The sequence below is a fragment of the Glycine max genome, chromosome 18, assembly GCF_000004515.6.
Source record: "Glycine max cultivar Williams 82 chromosome 18, Glycine_max_v4.0, whole genome shotgun sequence".
Lineage (NCBI taxonomy): Eukaryota > Viridiplantae > Streptophyta > Magnoliopsida > Fabales > Fabaceae > Glycine > Glycine max.
In genome coordinates, this window is record NC_038254.2 from 20,569,572 (window position 1) to 20,588,900 (window position 19,329).

Sequence of the window (19,329 nt, forward strand, 5' to 3'; positions counted from 1 at the left end):
CTAGGTGCATTAGTAGTACCTTCACAGCGCAACAAAGGAGAGACACGTCCATGGAAGAGGCGCGGCTCCTAACACCATCGGGCGCAGGGCTTGGCGGTGCAAGACTACCATAGGGTCACATCGATGGCGGCGGTGGCAAAGGGATGCGACACTACCTCGCTGGAGTTGGTCAAAAGAAAAAAAAATATAACCAGAAAGACGACTACTACTATCTAATTAGAGTTCTACTAATGTGTCATTGATGTCAAAAATAGATAATTGTTTCAGATGCCAAGGGAGGTTCCATTACCAATTGCATAATGGAGAAAATTTAAAAAGATTCATTCTTGCTCTGTGTAGAGACATATCCATAATCACACTTAAAAATAAATAAATAATGAGGAAAAGCCACAAATTCTTATTGAATTTATAGATAACATGAAAATAATGGTGCGACTAATTTGTACAGCAAGTTCTATTAATTTCATTTAAACAACGATTTTAGGTTATATATAAATAACCTTTTAACTATTTAAATATTTCACTAAAAAAACTATGTTAATATTTTGGATAAAAATTTCAAACATTTTCATTCTAAATACAATTTTAATTTCTTGAAAGCAATGAGATTATAATGTTTGACCACTTGAAATATATTAACCTTAAGTTATTAGTGGAATACCATAATAGTAATTTTTCTTTTCATTTAGTATGTTCAAATAGTATATAAATAGAATACATTTGGTGAAAAAAAGGAAACATTCCAATTAACATGCTTAAAAACAAGTAACCACGAAGTCAAATGGATCACGTTACACTGTTGCCCTTCTTACACTATTACTACTATTTTTTTGTGCTAGTAAATAATGAATCACTTCTTTTAACATTTAATCAAAGTTTCACATATAAGTTGATTATATATAATTAATTTTCCTCAGTTTTAAACAATTTATATAAAAAAAATCCACTGCACAGGACAAAAACACCTTGCCTCTTCAACTATCACCGAAGAAGCTCTTTGTTGTTGATCAACTCAACCACTTTTCCTCACAATCAAAAGGTACATTGAAAGAATCATGCAACGAGACTTCACAAAAAATGAAAATGGTTGAAGTTGAGACATTGAACAATAAATGCAAGAAGAGAAAATTCATGGATTTCTCAAACACATGGAGACTATGGAAAAACACGAAGCTTTGAAGAAATAGTAATGGCAAGGACGCTTTTGTTCTCTTGAATCCTTTGGGGTCAATGCCAATTAAGTCCAATGAGGCAAAGTAAAAATTGTTGTTTCAAAAAGAATAAAGGGTGGGAAATGCAAAACAACTTTGTCACCTCAGGAGAAGCTTTACATGATGAATAAAAAGAGAAAGGAAAGACATTCTTGCCTTATAGGAAAAAGTTGATTGGGATCTGCGTCAATATTAATGGATTTAGTAGGATCCTTAGTACTTTTTGATATCCCAATTCTACATTTTTTCACTAGTTTTGGATGGTTTTATTTGCTCATGATAAAACAATTTTTTTGGTAAATAATCCATGTACAAAATTTGGTGTTTACAACAATATCATTGTTTGAGGATTTTTTTTTGCTTTAGAAGAAAACAAGAGTTTGCAATTCCCTAGGAGATAAATATTTTGTGTAATTTTTAGTTATATCATATCTACTTACAAACCCTAAATATCTACTTAATGTGGAAAATATGTAAGACATTTTTTTCCATTTTTTTTAAAGCAAAGTAATTTATGTAGATGTTATAACATCCCAATTTTCTTAGATTGGGAGGTTTTGTGTAGAAGTAAATTGTGTTTGTTTGATATGTAGTGTGTTAGGATTATTCTTGGTGACCAAATTATGCATATAAGAGACAGAACCGTCATTAGATAATTAAGTGACTTAGATTTAAGTTCTAAGTCTAGAAATAAGTAGTTTACACGTAAAAACCCTTGGTCAAACCATCAATTAGCAAAAGTCAACTGCAATTTAGAAAGTCAAAGTAAGGGAATTCTTCATTAATGACAATTTACTAATTAAAGTCTTTTAGGCTAATGTGAGAGATTTAGACTGATTCATGGAAGTTTAGAACTTGAATATGTCTAGATGTGATAAACAATTAGTTTAAATGATTGAGGAGGATGAGAATTAATTTCTCATTCACTTCAATTATTTTTGTCAAGATTAATAAAAGAGATTAATAAATGAACTTATCATTCTAGAATTAATTTAGAAGTGAGAATTAATTAGGGATTAATTGAGAGTTTAAGTCGTTGTTAAGTGTAGTTAGTTTGAATAGGAAAAAGAGAGGAAAAAACCTAGGAGACCCATATGTAGGACCTCCTCTAAACCTAACTCTCCCTCTATTAAAGAGAAAGCAACCCAACCCCCTCTCTTGTTGTGTGTTGGTTGTCCAAGGAGAGTGAGAGAGGGAGTACTTTGCTTTTTATTTCTTCTCTTCATCCATTGTTGGAAGCTCAAGTCCTTGGAGGTATAGATGAGTCCCTCTTCTCATGCCCATCTCCATTTTCTTCTTCCCTTGAAGCTTGATTGCACATCTCCTTCTCTTTCATCCTCCATTTTCATGACTGGGAAGGATTTAAGTTTCTAGCTCAATCCACACTCTTTTCTTTGCTTCATTGAGTCAAAAAAGAGGTAAGAGAGGAGTATTTCATTTCTTAGGACCCATACTATGTTGCTAGGCACTAGAACTTCATTTATATGATGATTTTGTATGTTTAACACAAATCCCGTAACTTTGTAATTGTGGTACTGTGAATGCTACGAATTGAATTTATGAATTATGGGTTCAAATTTGAGTTCCTTAATCCCTAAAACCTAGGAAATCATATATGATATGCCTCATTTGGATTTGTGTAGCCTTGGGAAATTAATTTTCAAGTTAGGGCAATATATATGATTTTCATGCTCTGTTTTTGTAGCTTTTGAATTTGGGGTTCGAATCTGTTGAAATGGACCTCATAATTGACCTTATTAGGTACAAGAACCTAGGGCTAGACATAAAGTACACCCCATTTGAGTTAGTATAGTCTATGGAACCATGATTTCAAGTTTTGTGCTCTTTTAGCACCTTCACTGTTTTGAACGATGTGTGCATATGGGCTTGTTTTCTATAGATTTTGACCATGTAATAGAGTTACTCATATTTAAAAACACAGGGTTTGATATAAAATTTGTATGAAATGGATTTCTACAACTCTTGGAATTTAGGAAACAAGTTTGTGAACTTTCGAGGCCAAGTGCAGAGCATTTTCAAAATCTGACCAAATGGGAGTGGAATTGGAGGATTGAGTCCAAAATTAAATTCCTTACATCCTAAAACCTTGAAAAACTTATATGGTTTGCCTTAATTGGATTTCTTCATCAATTGAAATGTTTTTAAAAGTGGGTGATTAGGCACAATTCCAAATGAGAAAGTGTTTGTATGTGTAGAATTGTATGAAAATCATGATATAGCTTTTGGAATTAATTGTTTGCTTTGATTGATTATTATTATGTGGAATTTCTATGATTAAATATGTGAGACCAAGTGAGTGTGACCACTTGGCAAGGCATGTTGCATGATATTGATTATTATGATATTGATCTTGAATTTTTGTGCTTTAGGATTGGGTCCAAGGGTGTTTGACCCTCAACAAATTGTACTTGGATGTCTTGTGATGGATTAACTATTGGTTTGATAGTGATGGATGTACAAGTGGTAATGTCCACTTAAGTGGACATTTTGATGATGACCCTAGAAAGGGAAGAGGATTAATTCCCTTCCTCTCTTACTATGTTTGTGTGTGTGCACGATTGAGGATACTTGCAATCGGGAACTACATAAGGATCAACATGCATTACAAGGAAAGGATGGAAAACAAAGCCGGATAATTGTGTTAGAACTAGAGTGAATGTTGTGTCGAGAGTGGGGCATGACCCTTAACTTAGTGGAAATACATCCTTTAATGTCTAGTCACAAGTACCAACGCAACCGTCGTTCACATTGCTCATCATAAAGAATGAGTGAGGATTCGTTAAGTGAGGATGGATGACACATAGTAGGTACACTAGGGGATGGTTCAATTGGTCCAAAGGAACCTGAGGAATTGTTGAGTGGTGATAACCCGACTAAGGGTCTTATTCTCAGTTAGTATGGGGGACTCACCAGCCATAGTTGGCATTCCGGACTATAGTGGAGCTGTATCCATTGCTAGTGAGAGTGTCATGTCATGTAACCGCATGTGATGTGTCCTCCCAATTGTCATCCATATGTTGCATAAGATCACGAAGGCCTGGGGGCTTAGTGGTAGTGTTGGGCCCAAGGTAAGAACAGTGTGGTCGTAGAATGCGGAATAGGATGTCGTGAGTGTTACTTGCTAGTTGACCGCACATGATGGTTGTTAGGTTACATGTGGAATTTAACATCTGTGTTTTTGGTTCCGAAATCGATGGAGTACTCATTCCTTTATTACCATTTTCAAGACCAGATGACGAGCCTGGCGCCGCCTCCCTTATTCTACATTGATGCTATGGAGACCAAGTAGGAACACAGTGACATGCTCTATGTGGATCACTTCTCTGGATTATAACGTTGTCGTCATATGCCAAATGTACCAGGAGATGAGATTCATATTATTGAATTTTTCTTTTCATGGACCCAGCCTACACCGTCCTACTATCGCTTTGCAACACCCGTGTTGGAGGTGGTCATTCCATTCGAGTCCCTTTTGTCGTCTACTGACATTGCAATGTCTTTTGCTGATTTTGACTCCTCATCCAAGGATACTGATACCGCCTCTCCCACTCTAATGTATCCTCATTCGATGTTGCCTGAGGCTTGGGTACTACCTGAGGTGGATCTTGTGTCAGAGAACGAGGGAGAGGATTCAGAGGAGGATACATCATACGAGGAGGATCCATTTATGGACAAGGAGGACCCTGCCACAGAGCCTGAGATCATGGAGGAGGATTCCTTGCAGGATTCATTTGAGGAGTCTTACTAGGAGGCCTTCTTGCATCTGATTTGATTGATTTTTTTTTGTGGATATGGCTAACTTTAGGACTTCGGTATAGATGATTGCTCTGAGTTTTTAGGTTTTACCCTTATATATGTATTTTGGAGATGGGTAGACCTAGGCTCAGACCTTTTGTAATTATCAATCATTACTATTTACATTATTATTTTGGGTTGTTAATGTTGTTAGAGATAGGGGGAGCAACATGAAGACTTAAGCTTGAAGCTTGAAGAAGTTTTGTCGTCTTTTACATGCCCAACTCTCTTGAGTGGCATTTGTATTGGTTGTTATTTTGAGTGTTGCATCTCAATCCATATTATATCTTTTGTGCATTATGCATCACCATGTGTGAGTGAGAAGAAAATTTCTTCAGAAGGCAAAACTCTTTATTTTAATCGATTACAACCTTATCGTAATCGGTTACACAAGTTGTTTCAAGCTTGCAAAGTTATGTCTCGTATCGGTTTAATTGATTATAGCCTTATCGTAATCGATTACATAGTTTTTTTTTAGACAATGATTGATTTATTTAGGAGTCTCTGCTTTACTCGGTTATCATGAGATATAATCGATTACTTCTCTTTCTATAAGTGTTTTAGAAGTGAACAAGAACACTTTAATCAATTACTTTGAGTATCTAATCGATTACATTGTTCTTGAGTTGTTTCCAGTTTTTGGGAATAACACTTTAATCGATTAAAAAGATAATCTAATCGATTACTTCATTGAATTAATTGATTACCTTATAGATTTAATCGATTACAGACAGTTATAACTATTTTCTCTATAAATAACCACCTTGTGTTCTCTCCTAAACACTACAAAAACACAACGAAATAAGCTTATGCGTGAGCTAGGATCATGTGTTGTTATTAGTTAAGGAAAGAAGAGAAGAAAAGTGCGTATAAATAGTAACTCACAACTTCAAATCTTTTGATTGTGAAGATCTTTTGTGATAAGTGAGTTATGTTACTTTTTTTGAGTTCAAGAAGCCACCTTATTTAGTCAAGCAAGGTTTTGCATAATGGATTGATCAGGTTGTGTTTATCTTTAACTCTAGTTTTTCATGTATGGTTTTACACATTTCTTGTTTGTGCATGAATTTCTGAAGGCATACTAGAATAGGTGTTTCTAGTTTAGGCTAAGGGTAGGTTTCTCTTAGGCTCTTATTCACAGAGGACCCTAGTGATGGGTGCCTAAGTCTCTTTTTCTCGGTGAGAACTGAGATTGCCTATAAGAATTCTATATGCATAGTGGAAATCTAATTTGGGTTTGTATTAGATAATTGGATTAGCTTCTTTAGCGATAGAGAGTGAACCAAAAAGGTTGTGTACTTCTCTTGATCTTATCTTTCTTTCTCATTTTTAACAAGGATCTTGTGTAAATGGTGGATTGATTCAATATTAATTAAGTTCAATTTATGAAAGTTTTGTGATATGATCTGTGCAAAATAAATTTTTGTAACTCCGATTTTAAAAGTTCATTTTGTTTTGAAAACTAATTCACCCCCCATCTTGGTTTGTGAGTACCATCCTCTTTTTCAAATGTCACTCCCTGGTCCAATTGAGAGATACATTTTCTGTTAACTTTTTTGCCATATAATACTTATTGCTATTATTATATTTTGTGACCATGGAGGTTCACTGGTTTATCTTAATCTATTTCTTCTCTAAGCATGTATGATTTATTTCTATTCCTATTTACTTGTTGCCTCAAGTTTTAATGCGTTAAACAGATACTACGTTTTAACTCGCACGATTTAAAGATCAAATAATTTCCTTTGAATTTAACTTAAAACTTTTTATTTTCAACAAAAATTTCCACTACCTTTTTTAATATTTGAGTTAACATTAATAATAAATGAGTATACCTCTTTGTTTAAAGTAAAATTAACGGATTATTTGAAAGGTATGTGTGGTTACATCATCATTGTAGTTTAAGTTTTTTTTTTTTTTTTTTTTTTTTACCTTGATGACAAACTAGAGTGAGTTTCCATACATATCGATTTTACTCTGTAGCTTTCCTTTAGACACTATTTTTCACCCCACATATCCAAACAACGTGAAAATTAAAATGCCTTTCATATAATTTTCTCAATGAGACATTTTCAGTTTATTTAAAGAAAAAAGAACAATTAATTGGAGCTATTGTTTAGTGTCATGATAGACATTGTTTCAAGTAAAGAACGGAAAACCTAATAATAATTTAATTGAAAATTATTGATATGCCATCACTGAAAACCTGTCCAAACTAACTTTATACTTGAATATATTTGTTGTTCATGTGCAAAATAATTTAAGCATAAATTTTTTCTTAGGATTTCGTTACTCAATCTAATTTAAACAATTTTATTTATTATTGTAATTATTATAATTATTATTATTTAATCTACTCACCCAATTCCTTTTTCAAAATAGGTTTGAAATTTGAATACAATGATGACTTTTAAAAAATATAAATTTAAAAATACATACCGATTATATATAAATATTTAACCTTATAAATATAAAATTATTTTGGATTAACTTTGCAAACTTTTTGTTTAAAAATACAATTTTAATTTCCTTAAAAGCATTCAACATTGCTAGAAATCACACTTTTTACATCGGTCGAAAACGACATTCAACATCGGTGGTCAACCGTTTTTGAATATGATGTCGTTGAAAGTTAAAAATTTCAGCATCGGTCCTCAATTGACCATTATAGAAATACAATGTTTTCTACATCGGTGTTGTCCTGACCACCGATGTAGAAATTAGACCTTCTACATCGTTGCTGATATCATAACCGTTGTTGAAATTAGACCTTCTACATCGGTGTTGTAGTCGTAAACGATGCAAAAAAGGTGTGTTTTAACATCGTGCTTACGTCACAACCCATGTTAAATGTTAAATAACCTACAATTAAAATGTAGGTTAATTAATAATCAAAATTTATATTTTCAATATTATTAATATTGATAATAATCAATAAATATTATTATGTAATATTAAAATTAGTATTTATAATTACAATATTATCAATATTGCTAATGTATAATCAATAAATATTATTATCTAATATTAAAATCAGTATTTATAATTACTAATTATGATATCCTATTATAAGAAACTAAGATAAAAGAATATAAATTTCATATGAAACCTTGAATGAAGTCTCAGTCTTCACATGACACTGTCTCACATTTTGGATATGCGTTCAAAACTGCATCCTCAGTATATGCTCCTGGAAGGCCCTGTATCAAGTAATTTACTAGTTAGGAGAAACAATGATGCTATGTGAAATCACAATAATAATACAAAGAACTCTGGCGGGAAATATAGTACTACAGGTTCAATAAGTTTCTGTTAGTGAAACCACAATAAGAATACAAAGAACTTTGGTATTTCCAGCCTTGTGCAGTTTCTGTTAGTCATAATTCATAAAAAAGAAGCTTTAATCAAATAGAATCATGCATATGTTTTACTCATGGAAGCTGGACATTAGAAACTCAAAGATGTTAATTTTTAAAATAGAAAATAAGAAGAAAAAAAAAGAATTAGAGAGAAAGAGATGAACAAAACATAATACAGAGGCAAAAGGAGAACTGGACAAGTCATGTGATATGAGTATATGCCACATGCATTCCACATCTAGTCATATACGAATGAATGTAAAAAGTTTGTGGTGAGAAAACAAAAAATAGTGAAAGAGATGGGAAAATGAAAATAAAAACTTGCTTGGATATTTATTTTAGAAATATTAAGTTAAGTGGGCTTATGAACTTACGGTTAGCATGGGCTTACAATGTCATCAATCATTAGTATATTAACAATGTATATGAATTTAAGATAAAAAGGTCTGCATGCAGCGAAGTGAAGAAAAAGGCTTGAAGTACTATCCAGCTAACAAACTATGCCATGCAAATTTGAAATTTCCACAAACTATGCAAGAGATATTAGAACTAAACGTAAGATCCAATGGTAGTATACCAATTAAAAAGGAGCATTTTCTATAAAACAAAGTATTTATAATACTCCCATGGCTTAATGTATAAGAAAGTTGCAATGATGAAACCTGCAAAAGATGTATCATGAAGAAAATATATATAATTTTTCTACTCAATTAATATTTACACCAAAAGTCACCTCTTCCAAAAATTCCGGCTGTTCCTCATATATTTGCCTCAGCTCATCCAACTACACAATAACAAAATTATCCAAAGTCCAAAAATTAAAAAATCCTGATCAATAATAAAAGGAGAAATTCAATTGAAACTAGATAAAATTGAAATAATTTTGTAATTAAGTATTTTTAATTAATGTTGGCTCTAATTAGATATTGTATTTTGATATCCCACTTAATAAAAGTTTGTGTTAAAAACTAGCATAAATTTTCTATTTCGGCTAAATAAACACTATATATATATATATATATATATATATATATATATATATATATATATATATATATATATAAATCTGCAGAGTACTTCACGTAACTAACAAGTAAGTCACGAGCTTGAACCCTTGCTCGCACGTCATGTACGCTGGCTTGTCCATTCTTTCTGTATCTTCAAAAATAAAATTATATGAGTTGATTTTATCATGAAAAACTCAATATAGTTTATCTTCTAATTTTGTTCTCTGATAAGTATTTACGGGAAAAAAGAAATCATCTAAAAATCATCAACAGAAAAGAAAAAGATGAGAACCTGTCCTTGAATGCCTGCGGACTCAGAGATGAAGTAATAGAGCAAGACAACAATAGGGGAAGCCAAGACATAGAACAAAAGCCTAAGAATTCCACCAGCCTCAAAGGCCACGAGAGCAAAATAAGGGAAAGAACAGGAGTATGGTTCAAAGAAAAATTTAAATAGCACAAGAATTTGTTAACTTAATCACTGCCTTAAAATAAATTTATCTCATGGTTATACAAATAAATTTAAATAGCATAAATAATGGTGCTTATTAAAGTGATATGTTGTAAGTGAGAACTATATAGTATACAATAAGATTCTAACCTCCAAAGCAATTCAAAGCCATTTCAATTCAAAGCCATTCGACTTGCATCCCAACTAAATGTCATAATACACACAGAAAGTTAAGCATAGCTCCCCACAATTAATATTTTTACCAATGCGTAATTAGTATACTATGCAGTAACTAAAATGAGTAAATACATATGCATGAAAGAAAAAAAAATAAGAAGAAAAATGAAAACATGCCAATTGAGTCCAATCCAAAAAAATGCACTAAAAAAAGACAAGCAAAAACAAAAGTAGGATAAATTGTTTTGGACCAAAAGCCCATATTTCAGCTGTTCACAAAGCTATTCACATATCTCTAAACATTCGATAAAGAAGCAAAGTATACTATTTTGCGTTGTCTAGCTGCTATTTTGTCCAAATCTGGTTATGAATCAAGAAAAAAAAACTCAAGTGAGTGTATGTAACTTGCAGCTTTACCTGGAATGAATATTTTCTCATATTGAACAATGAACATGCAGTTAAAACTAAGATGAAAGCAAGGATATATAGGCACAAATCATTAACCAAGAGTTAAGAATTTACTTACGAACAATCTCTAGGATAGCCATTGATTTCTCTGCAACCCCTTTGAGGACAAAGATACCTGCAGTTAATCAATTGAATAATTTCAGTTGAGGAAACACATTTACTTTATGTGAAAAATTCCTAATGCAAGTTACTTACATGAGGTCTCTAACAGACTTGCTTGACCATCTAAAGATGTCGTGATGAACATCACCCTGGAGAAGAAAAAAATCAAACAATGTTCTGAAATATAAAAAGTATTAAGAAATTTATTAGTAAAAGTAAAACCCCACATAGAGAGCTCAACTAGGACTGAGCATACTTGAAGTTAATCCAGAGTGTACGGATGGACCAAGTTCTGCAAATATGGATTGTAAAGAGATACAATAAATGGCAGATCAAGAACATAATAAAATTGCTTCCAATGTATGAGGGATTATCAGTAATAGGAGTCAGGACTTAAGAGCACATAAATTATAGAGCAGATCATTCACTATCTTTGAAGTACTAGCAATTAGATGCAAGTTAGATATGCTTTCAATTCTTATGTATTTGAACTAATTGTAGAAGATTTATGTTGCCTATAGAACAATGGTTTGGGCTTGCAATGGACATAATTGAATGCAGAGAATCCACATTTCTTCCTAAAAAATGTAGCACATTAGCTAAAAGATTTCTATTAAAGTTGGAAAGCATTTTATCAGCGGAAAATTAGAATAAAGCTATGAAGGTTTGAAAAGAAAAAGGGAGTAAAAAGGTGAGAAAAAGATGCTAGGACCCATGGGGGGTTCACAATCAAAGAAAAATAAAGCAAGGAAGGCACTGTTAGAGATCGAAAGTAGATTTTGGTTACCCGCTGTGCGTGTCAATGCCTTCAATCTTGTGCAGGGCTATCCAGAGCGAGAAGGTGATAATGTGGCCAGGAACCATGGTGTGTAGGTCCAAGAAAGGAGGGAATCCCGAGGATTAAGATCTCAACCCAGTGGGCATAGGGCGCGGCGAATCCAATGGGCGCATGCTACTCGTGGTGGACGCCGTGAATCTTCTCGTCCCCCCAATTTTTGTGTAAAAACCTGTGGAACCAATAATTGGTGTAATCCTCTGTGAGAAAAAAGATAGTGATTAAAAAATCTCTTCCCTCGATGAGCACGATGATGGTGACGGTGAGGGGAACGAACATGTGCATGACGGCTTTGTAGCACTTGAAGGTTTCGGCAAGCGATGAGCGGACTTTTGGTTGGATCTTGTGGCAAGAGACGAAGAAGAAGTGCTTGAATTCACGGAAGACGAGGGGGAGGGGGATGAGGGATAAGATGAGGAAGAGGAACAAAATTTTGTGGCACTAGAGGAAGTAATCGGACTTGGCGGCAAAGTAGTTGAATCAGAGGGTCTCCGCGAAGGTGATGTTGCAGCCCAACACCGCCGCGACCTTCGAGATGGAAGTGTAGGGGAGCATTGTCACCGGAACCCTAGGATTGCTGGCGGCATTGGATGTGATGTGAGAGAGGGGAGGGGCCAAGGGAGCGTGTGATTTTTGCGGTGGTGGATGCTGTGCTAATTAAATATTAATATTTGTGGGAAATTAAAAAGTAGAATATTCAAAGACGATCAAAAGGATAAACCCGTCTTTGTAACTTCATATAACTACAACGGTCTTTCTCAACACGTCACTGAAATCATTCATACTTACTTTCTAAAACGGTTATTTAACAACCATCGTCGTATGCAATCATTAAAATTACAGGAATGCCACCGCGTATTCTTCAACGACGTTTCTCAGTAACTATGGTAGTTACTGTGTCGTAAAATGTAATATATGTAGTAGTGCGGAGTATAATATTTGGCCACCTGGAATATGTTATCCTCATGTTATTAGTGGAATATGCATATTATTAATTTTTATTTTTAAACACTATGTTAGAGTAGATATATAAATAGGAACATTCCAATGGGCATGCTTAAGGAGAAACAACCAAGAAGCCAAATAGATCAAGTTATGTTACTACTGGATTTTTTTTTCCTGTGGATTTTTTTTCCTGTTAATATATAATGAAAGAATGACTTCTTTTAACATTTAGTTAAAGTTTCACAGATAACTTGATTATAAATAGTTAATGTTGCTCATAGTTTTAAACAATTTATATTAAAAAAATCCAATTTTATGTTGTAAACATATATTTTCCATAAATTTGAAAATTTTCACATTAATATTATGAACAAATATAATTTTTTTTATTGTTAATTCAACCTACATTTTTCTTATAGTGGTATCTTTCATATGAAAATTTAATGTCAAAGCTTATAATTGAGCACAAAAATTTCAACGGATATCCCTAGTGAGAAGCAACAAGGAAGTTAACAAATTATAGAAAGTTGCACTTTTGGTTAGCTTGTTGTTGTTGTTGTAATTTGTAAGTGTGGGTTAGTAACATGTGAAACCATTGAAAAGTGAGAAAAATAGAAAAATAATTTACAACAAACTTTGATCTACTTTTACATCAACAAAATTAAAGTTAAAATAATGCTACCCAACTAACATAAAGGATAACCCGCTAACCGCTGCGATGCTTCTCCTCACGTTCCCTTCCCAACCACCTCCTTGAAATCCGATAACCATCTTAATGTCATTTTAACAGCAAAAAATAACCTCACATTATAACACATGTATAAATAACTCCCATTTCTACTTTTATTATCATTTCATTTCACCTCATTGGACATTCATGAACTTTAATTAAAAGCATGAACAACATCCAAAATGAAACCTCAAGCGTTAATAAATTGAAAATGCAAGCTCTATCTATTATCCGAATGCCCCCTTCATTTCATAAATCTAATGATGTTGCTTCCATTTCTTTGAGGCTTGACCAAAATTTCAATGGTGAAAATCAAATCCAAATTGACAACGAAGAAAATTTGGAAGAACAACAAGGGTTCAGTTTTGCATGCTTCGGTGCTCGAGGAACACTTACATTTGCCGATGAGATACTTGACAATGGCAAGATCCATCTAACATCTACTTTTGATCATTCTCTTGGGCTTACCACTGAACAAGACTGACAATTTACCTCTTTAACCACCACTGAAGAAGCTTTTTGTTGTTGAGCAACTCAATGATTTTTTCTCACAATCAAAAGGTACATCGAAAGAAACGTACAATGAGACTTCACAAAAAATGACAACGGTTGAAGTTGAGACATTGAACAACAAATGCAAGAAGAGCAAATCCATGGATTTCTCAAACACATGAAGACTGCACAAAAGCATGAAGCTTCGAAGCAACATTGATGGCAAACACACTTTTGTTCTCTTGAATCCTTTGGGGTCAATGCCAATGAAGTCCATTGTGGCAAAGGAAGAAAGTAATGTTTCAAAAAGAGGAAACAGTGGGAAATGCAAAACAACTTTGTCACCTCAAGAGAAGCTTTACATGATGAATAAAAAGAGTAAGGAAACCTGTAAGAGAAAGTCATTCTTACCTTATAGGCAAAACTTGATTGGGGTCTTCGTCATCGTTAATGGATTTAGTAGGATCCTTAGTTCTTTTTAATATTCCTATTCTACATTTTCTCTATAGTTTTGTTGTTGTTGTTTTATATGCTCATGATAAAACAAGTTTTTTTAGGTAAATAATCTTTGTACAAATTTTTGTTTTTACAACAATATCATTGCTTGGGGATTCGTTTTGCTCTTGTAGAAAACAAGAGCCTGCAATTGCCTACAAGATAAATATTTTGTATAATTTTTGTTATATCATATCTACTTACATACCCTAAATATCTACTTAATGTGGAAAATATGGTTTGGTTCCCTCGTAAGATTTTTTTTTCTTTCATTTTTTAAATATAAAGTAATTTAGGTAGATGTTCTCTATGTGCTATGTAGCGAATGTGTGGTTACATAATCATTATAGTTTAAGTGTTTTGTTTTTTTTACCTTGATGACAAACTAGAGTTTCGGTTTCCATTAATATCAATTTTACTGTGTAGCTTTTCTTTAGACACTATTTTACACCTCACATTTCCAAAGAACGTGAAAATTAAAATGCCTTTTCATATAATTTGTACAATGAGACTTTCTCAGTTTATTTAAAGAAACACAAACTATTAAATAGAGCTATTATTCAGTGTCGAGATAGACACTGTTTCAAGTAATAAAACGATAACTTAATTAAATTTGAATTGACAATGATTGACATGCCATTGGTGAAAACATGTTCACACTAACTTTATACTTAGAATTTATTTTTTGTTCATGTGCAAAACAATTTCAATATAAATTTTTTCTTTGGATTTCTTTACTCAATCTAATTTAAACAATTTTATTTATTATTGTTACTATTATAATTATTTTTATTAATCTACTCACCCAATTCCAATAGGTTTGAAATTTGAATTCAATAATGACTTTTTGAAAATATTAATTTAAAAATACATATCGGTTATATATAAATATTCAACCTTTTAAATATTAAATTATTTTGGATAAACTTTGCAAACTTTTTTGTTTCGAAATACAATTTTAATTTTCTGAAAAGCGTTCTGATTATAATATTTGATCACCTAGAATATGTTATCCTCATGTTATTAGTGGAATATGCATATCATTAATTTTTTATTTTTAAACACTATGTTAGAGTAGATATATAAATAGGAAACATTGCAATGGGCATGCTTAAGGAGAAACAACCAAGAAGCCAAATGGACCAAGTTATGTTACTACTGGATTTCTTTTTTCTGTTAATATATAATGAAAGAATGACTTCTTTTAACATTTAGTTAAAGTTTCACAGATAACTTGATTATAAATAGTTAATGTTGCTCATAGTTTTAAACAATTTATATTAAAAAAATCCAATTTTATATTGTAAACATATATTTTCCATAAATTTGCAAATTTTCACATTAATATTATGAACAAATATAATTTTTTATTATTTTTTTATTGTTAATTCAACCTACATTTTTCTTATAGTCGTATCTTTAATATGAAAATTTAACGTGAAAGATTATAATTGAGAACAAAACTTTCAACGGACATCCCTAGTGAGAAGCAACAAGGGAGTTAACAAATTATAGAAAGTTATACTTTTGGTTAGGTTGTTGTTGTAATTTGTAAGTGTGGGTTAGTAACATGCAAAACCATTGCAAAGTGAGGAAAACAAAGAAAATAATTTACAACAAACTTTAATCTATTTTTATATAAACAAAATTAATGTTAAAATAATGCTACCTAACTAACATAAAGGATAACCCGCCAACCGCCGCTATGCTTCTCCTCACCTTCCCTTCCCAACCACCTCCTTGAAATCCGATAACCATCTTAATGCCATTTTAACAGAAAAAATAACCTCACATTATAGCACATGTATAAATAACTCCCATTTCTAATTTTATTATCATTTCATTTCACCTCATTGGACATTCAATAACTTTAATTAAAAGCATGAACAACATGCAAAATGAAACCTCAAGCGTTATGCAATTGAAAATGCAAGCTCTATCTATTCTCCGAATGCCCCCTTCATTTCACAAGTCTAAAGACGTTGCTCCCATTTCTTTGAAGCTCAACCAAAATTTCATTGGTGAAAATGAAATCCAAATTGACAACGAAGAAAATTTTGAAGAACAACAAGAGTTCATTTTTGCATGCTTCAGTACTCAAGGAATACTTACATTTGCTGATGAGATACTTGACAATGGCAAGATCCGTTTAGCATCTACTACTTCTGACCATTCGGTTGGTTTTACCATAGAAGAAGACAATGACACCTTAGCTCTTCAACCACCATTGAAGAAGCTCTTTGTTGGTGAACAACTCAACAATTTTTTCTCACAATCAAAAGGTACATTGGAAGAATCGTGCAATGGGAATTCACAAAAAATGGCAACAGTTGAAGTTGAGACATCAAACAACAAATGCAAGAAGAGCAAATCCATGGGTTTCTCAAACACATGTAGACTGCCCAAAAGCACGAAGCTTCGAAGCAACAGTGATGGCAAACACACTTTTGTTCTCTTGAATCCTTTGGGGTCAATGCCAATGAAGTCCATTGAGGCAAAGGAAGAAAGTAATGTTTCAAAAAGAGGAAAAGATGGGAAATGCAAAACAACCTTGTCACCTCACGAGAAGTTTTATGTGATGAATAAAAAGAGAAAGGAAACCAATAAGCGAAAGTCATTCTTGCCTTATAGGAAAAACTTGATTGGGTTCTTCACCAACATTAATGGATTTAGTAGGATCCTTAGCCCTTTTTGATATTCCAATTCTACATTTTCTAAATAGTTTTTTTGTTGTTTTATATGCTGATGATAAAACAACTTCTTTTAGGTAAATAATCTATGTACAAAATTTGGTGTTTACAACAATATCATCATTTGGGGATTGTTTTTGCTCTCGCAGAAAACAAGAGTTTGCAATTCCCTACAAGATAAATATTTTGTATATTTTTTAGTTATATAATATCTACTTACAGTCCCTAAATATCTACTTAATGTGGAAAATATGGTTTGCTTCCTTCTTAAGACATTTTTTTTTTCATTTTTTTGAGGTAAAGTAATTTAGGTAGATGTTCTTTATGCAATAAGTAGTGAATATGTATGGCTACATCATCATTATGGTTTAAGTTTTTTTATACCTTGATGACAAACTAGAGTTTGGGTTTCCATAGATATCGATTTTAATATGTAGCTTTTCTTTAGACACTATTTTCACCCCACATATCCAAACAACGTGAAAATTAAAATTCTCTTCATATAATTTGCACAATGAGACTTTCTCAATTTATTTAAATAAAAAAGAACTATTAATTGGAGCTATTATTCAGTGTCGAGATAGACATTGTTTCAAGTAATAAAATGATAACTTAATAATATTTTAATAGACAATGATTGTCATGCCACTGATGAAAACATGTTCACACTACCTTTATGCTTGAATTTATTTTTTGTTCATGTAGAAATTTCTACTCAACTCGAACACTCAAAATGATGTTTTTTGCACCTTATCAGAAGAATACTCCAAAGTACATAGCTTCAGGAGTGCCAAAAAAATGTGGGACACTCTAGTTGTAACCTACAAAGGAATGTCATAGGTATAAAGGAAAAAATTAAGTGTCCTCACTTATAAGTATGAACTCTTCTCTATGGAAGAAGGCAAAAACATACAAAGTATGTTTGGATTCTAACCATTCTTAATGAATTGAGATCTCTAGGCATAACTTATGATAACTATGATGATATGGAAGCAATCTTGTGAATGTCACAAGTATAAAGGAAAACATTAAGTCTACTCACTCGTAAGTTTGAACTCTTCCCTATGGAAGAAGGCAAAAACATACAAAGTATGTTTGTATGCTTTCAAACCATTCTTAATGAATTAAAAATATCTAGATAGAACTTATGATAACTATGATCATATTGAAAAAATCTTTAGAAGTTCGTCTAGAAAATGGAGATCACAGGTAACAATGCTAAAGGCTTTAAAGAATCTTGACTCTATGTTCATTGAAGAATTAATTGGTAGTCTCAAGGTTCATGAACAAGAAATTTAGCAGGATGAAGGACTTAAGAAAGAAAATTATTTGGCTCTCAACAATCAAAAGACCAAGAAGGTCTCATTTTCTTGAGAGCAAGCATTTAGAAGCTCGTTTAACACCCTTAAAGGTTAAAATTCTTCTAATGAAGAATATGAGGAAGTGTCTAATGAAGATGAACTTGCCTTCATCTCACAAAAGTTTTGAAAGATGAGGAAAAACAAAGGCGGATTTAGATGGAATAACTCCCAAAAAGAGTGCTCAAGGAAAGGAAAGATAAAGACAAAACTCCATAATATGCTATGCATGCAAGAAACTTGAACACTTCAAATCTGAATATATACCGTTCAAGAGAGGCACACTCATCTAAGGCATATATACAGTTCAAAAGGTTTTCACAACACTATATACATCAAGAGAGAAATAAGCTTTTTAACAACATACACGCAGGAAGATAAGGGCCCATTAAGGCATTATTAATCAATATCAAGACTACCTACATCACTTAACGACTTGCCATAATGTCCTACCGCAGTTCACGAGTTATAGAGATGGCCGGTCTCATAGCTCGTGGCTCAACAGTTGAATTTTGGTACAACGGACATTAAGGATATCACAAGCATCAATTAGTCTCATGCAATCATGCGAAAAGGAAAAACGTGCAATAATTCTAACATAAACAATAGAATAATCACAAGAAATCACACAGAGTGCATAATAGAATATGCTAAGCACATAACACACTGGTCAAAAGGTTTGACCTGCTCTGATACCACTAAGTGTGACACCCTCTACCTTGATATACATATTTATATAATAAAATGCATGGAAAGGTGGAGTTACATAAAAAGATATTTTATTTTCTAAGCATAAAAGAGTTCATATTGGTAAAAGGTTCACATCCACGTTAATCATCAAATCAAAAACTTATCAAATAAGGGTATGACAACATCTCTGGCCAAAAACAAGGCCGTCCATTTTTTTTACAAAAGAAAAGCAAGTTAAGTAGTAGAACAACATAAAGTAACATGTTCAGAACATTATGCAAATAATATAGAAATCCTTGCCTAATGCCACATCTTATTAGAGCGCTGCATCCCAGTGTCCTCTAGAACGAGGTTCTTTAAAGTCATTCACCTAACCATCTACTCCCACAAACACAAGGTTCAAGATCATCATAGGATCCAAACACAAAAAACACACAGGGAGTGAGTTATCACATTCCTAAATAGGTAGAGATAAATGAAAGTACACACACACACACACACAC

At 32.6% G+C, this 19,329-nt stretch overlaps 1 protein-coding gene and 1 pseudogene across 1 annotated transcript; one reads left to right on the forward strand and one right to left on the reverse strand.

Annotated features, from left to right (window-relative positions):
* Positions 1 to 11,230: 11,230 nt before the first annotated feature.
* On the reverse strand, positions 11,231 to 11,981 carry LOC113000111 (methylsterol monooxygenase 1-1-like; annotated as a pseudogene).
* Positions 11,982 to 15,970: 3,989 nt separating this feature from the next.
* On the forward strand, positions 15,971 to 16,783 carry LOC102666461 (uncharacterized). Its single transcript, XM_006603256.1, has one exon. It carries the CDS (start codon positions 15,971 to 15,973, stop codon positions 16,781 to 16,783), a length of 813 nt encoding a protein of 270 aa, XP_006603319.1.
* Positions 16,784 to 19,329: the final 2,546 nt, after the last annotated feature.

Excerpts from the sequence above, each read along its gene's own strand:
- LOC102666461 (XM_006603256.1), top strand. The coding sequence starts at position 15,971 with ATGAACAACATGCAAAATGAAACCTCAAGCGTTATGCAATTGAAAATG.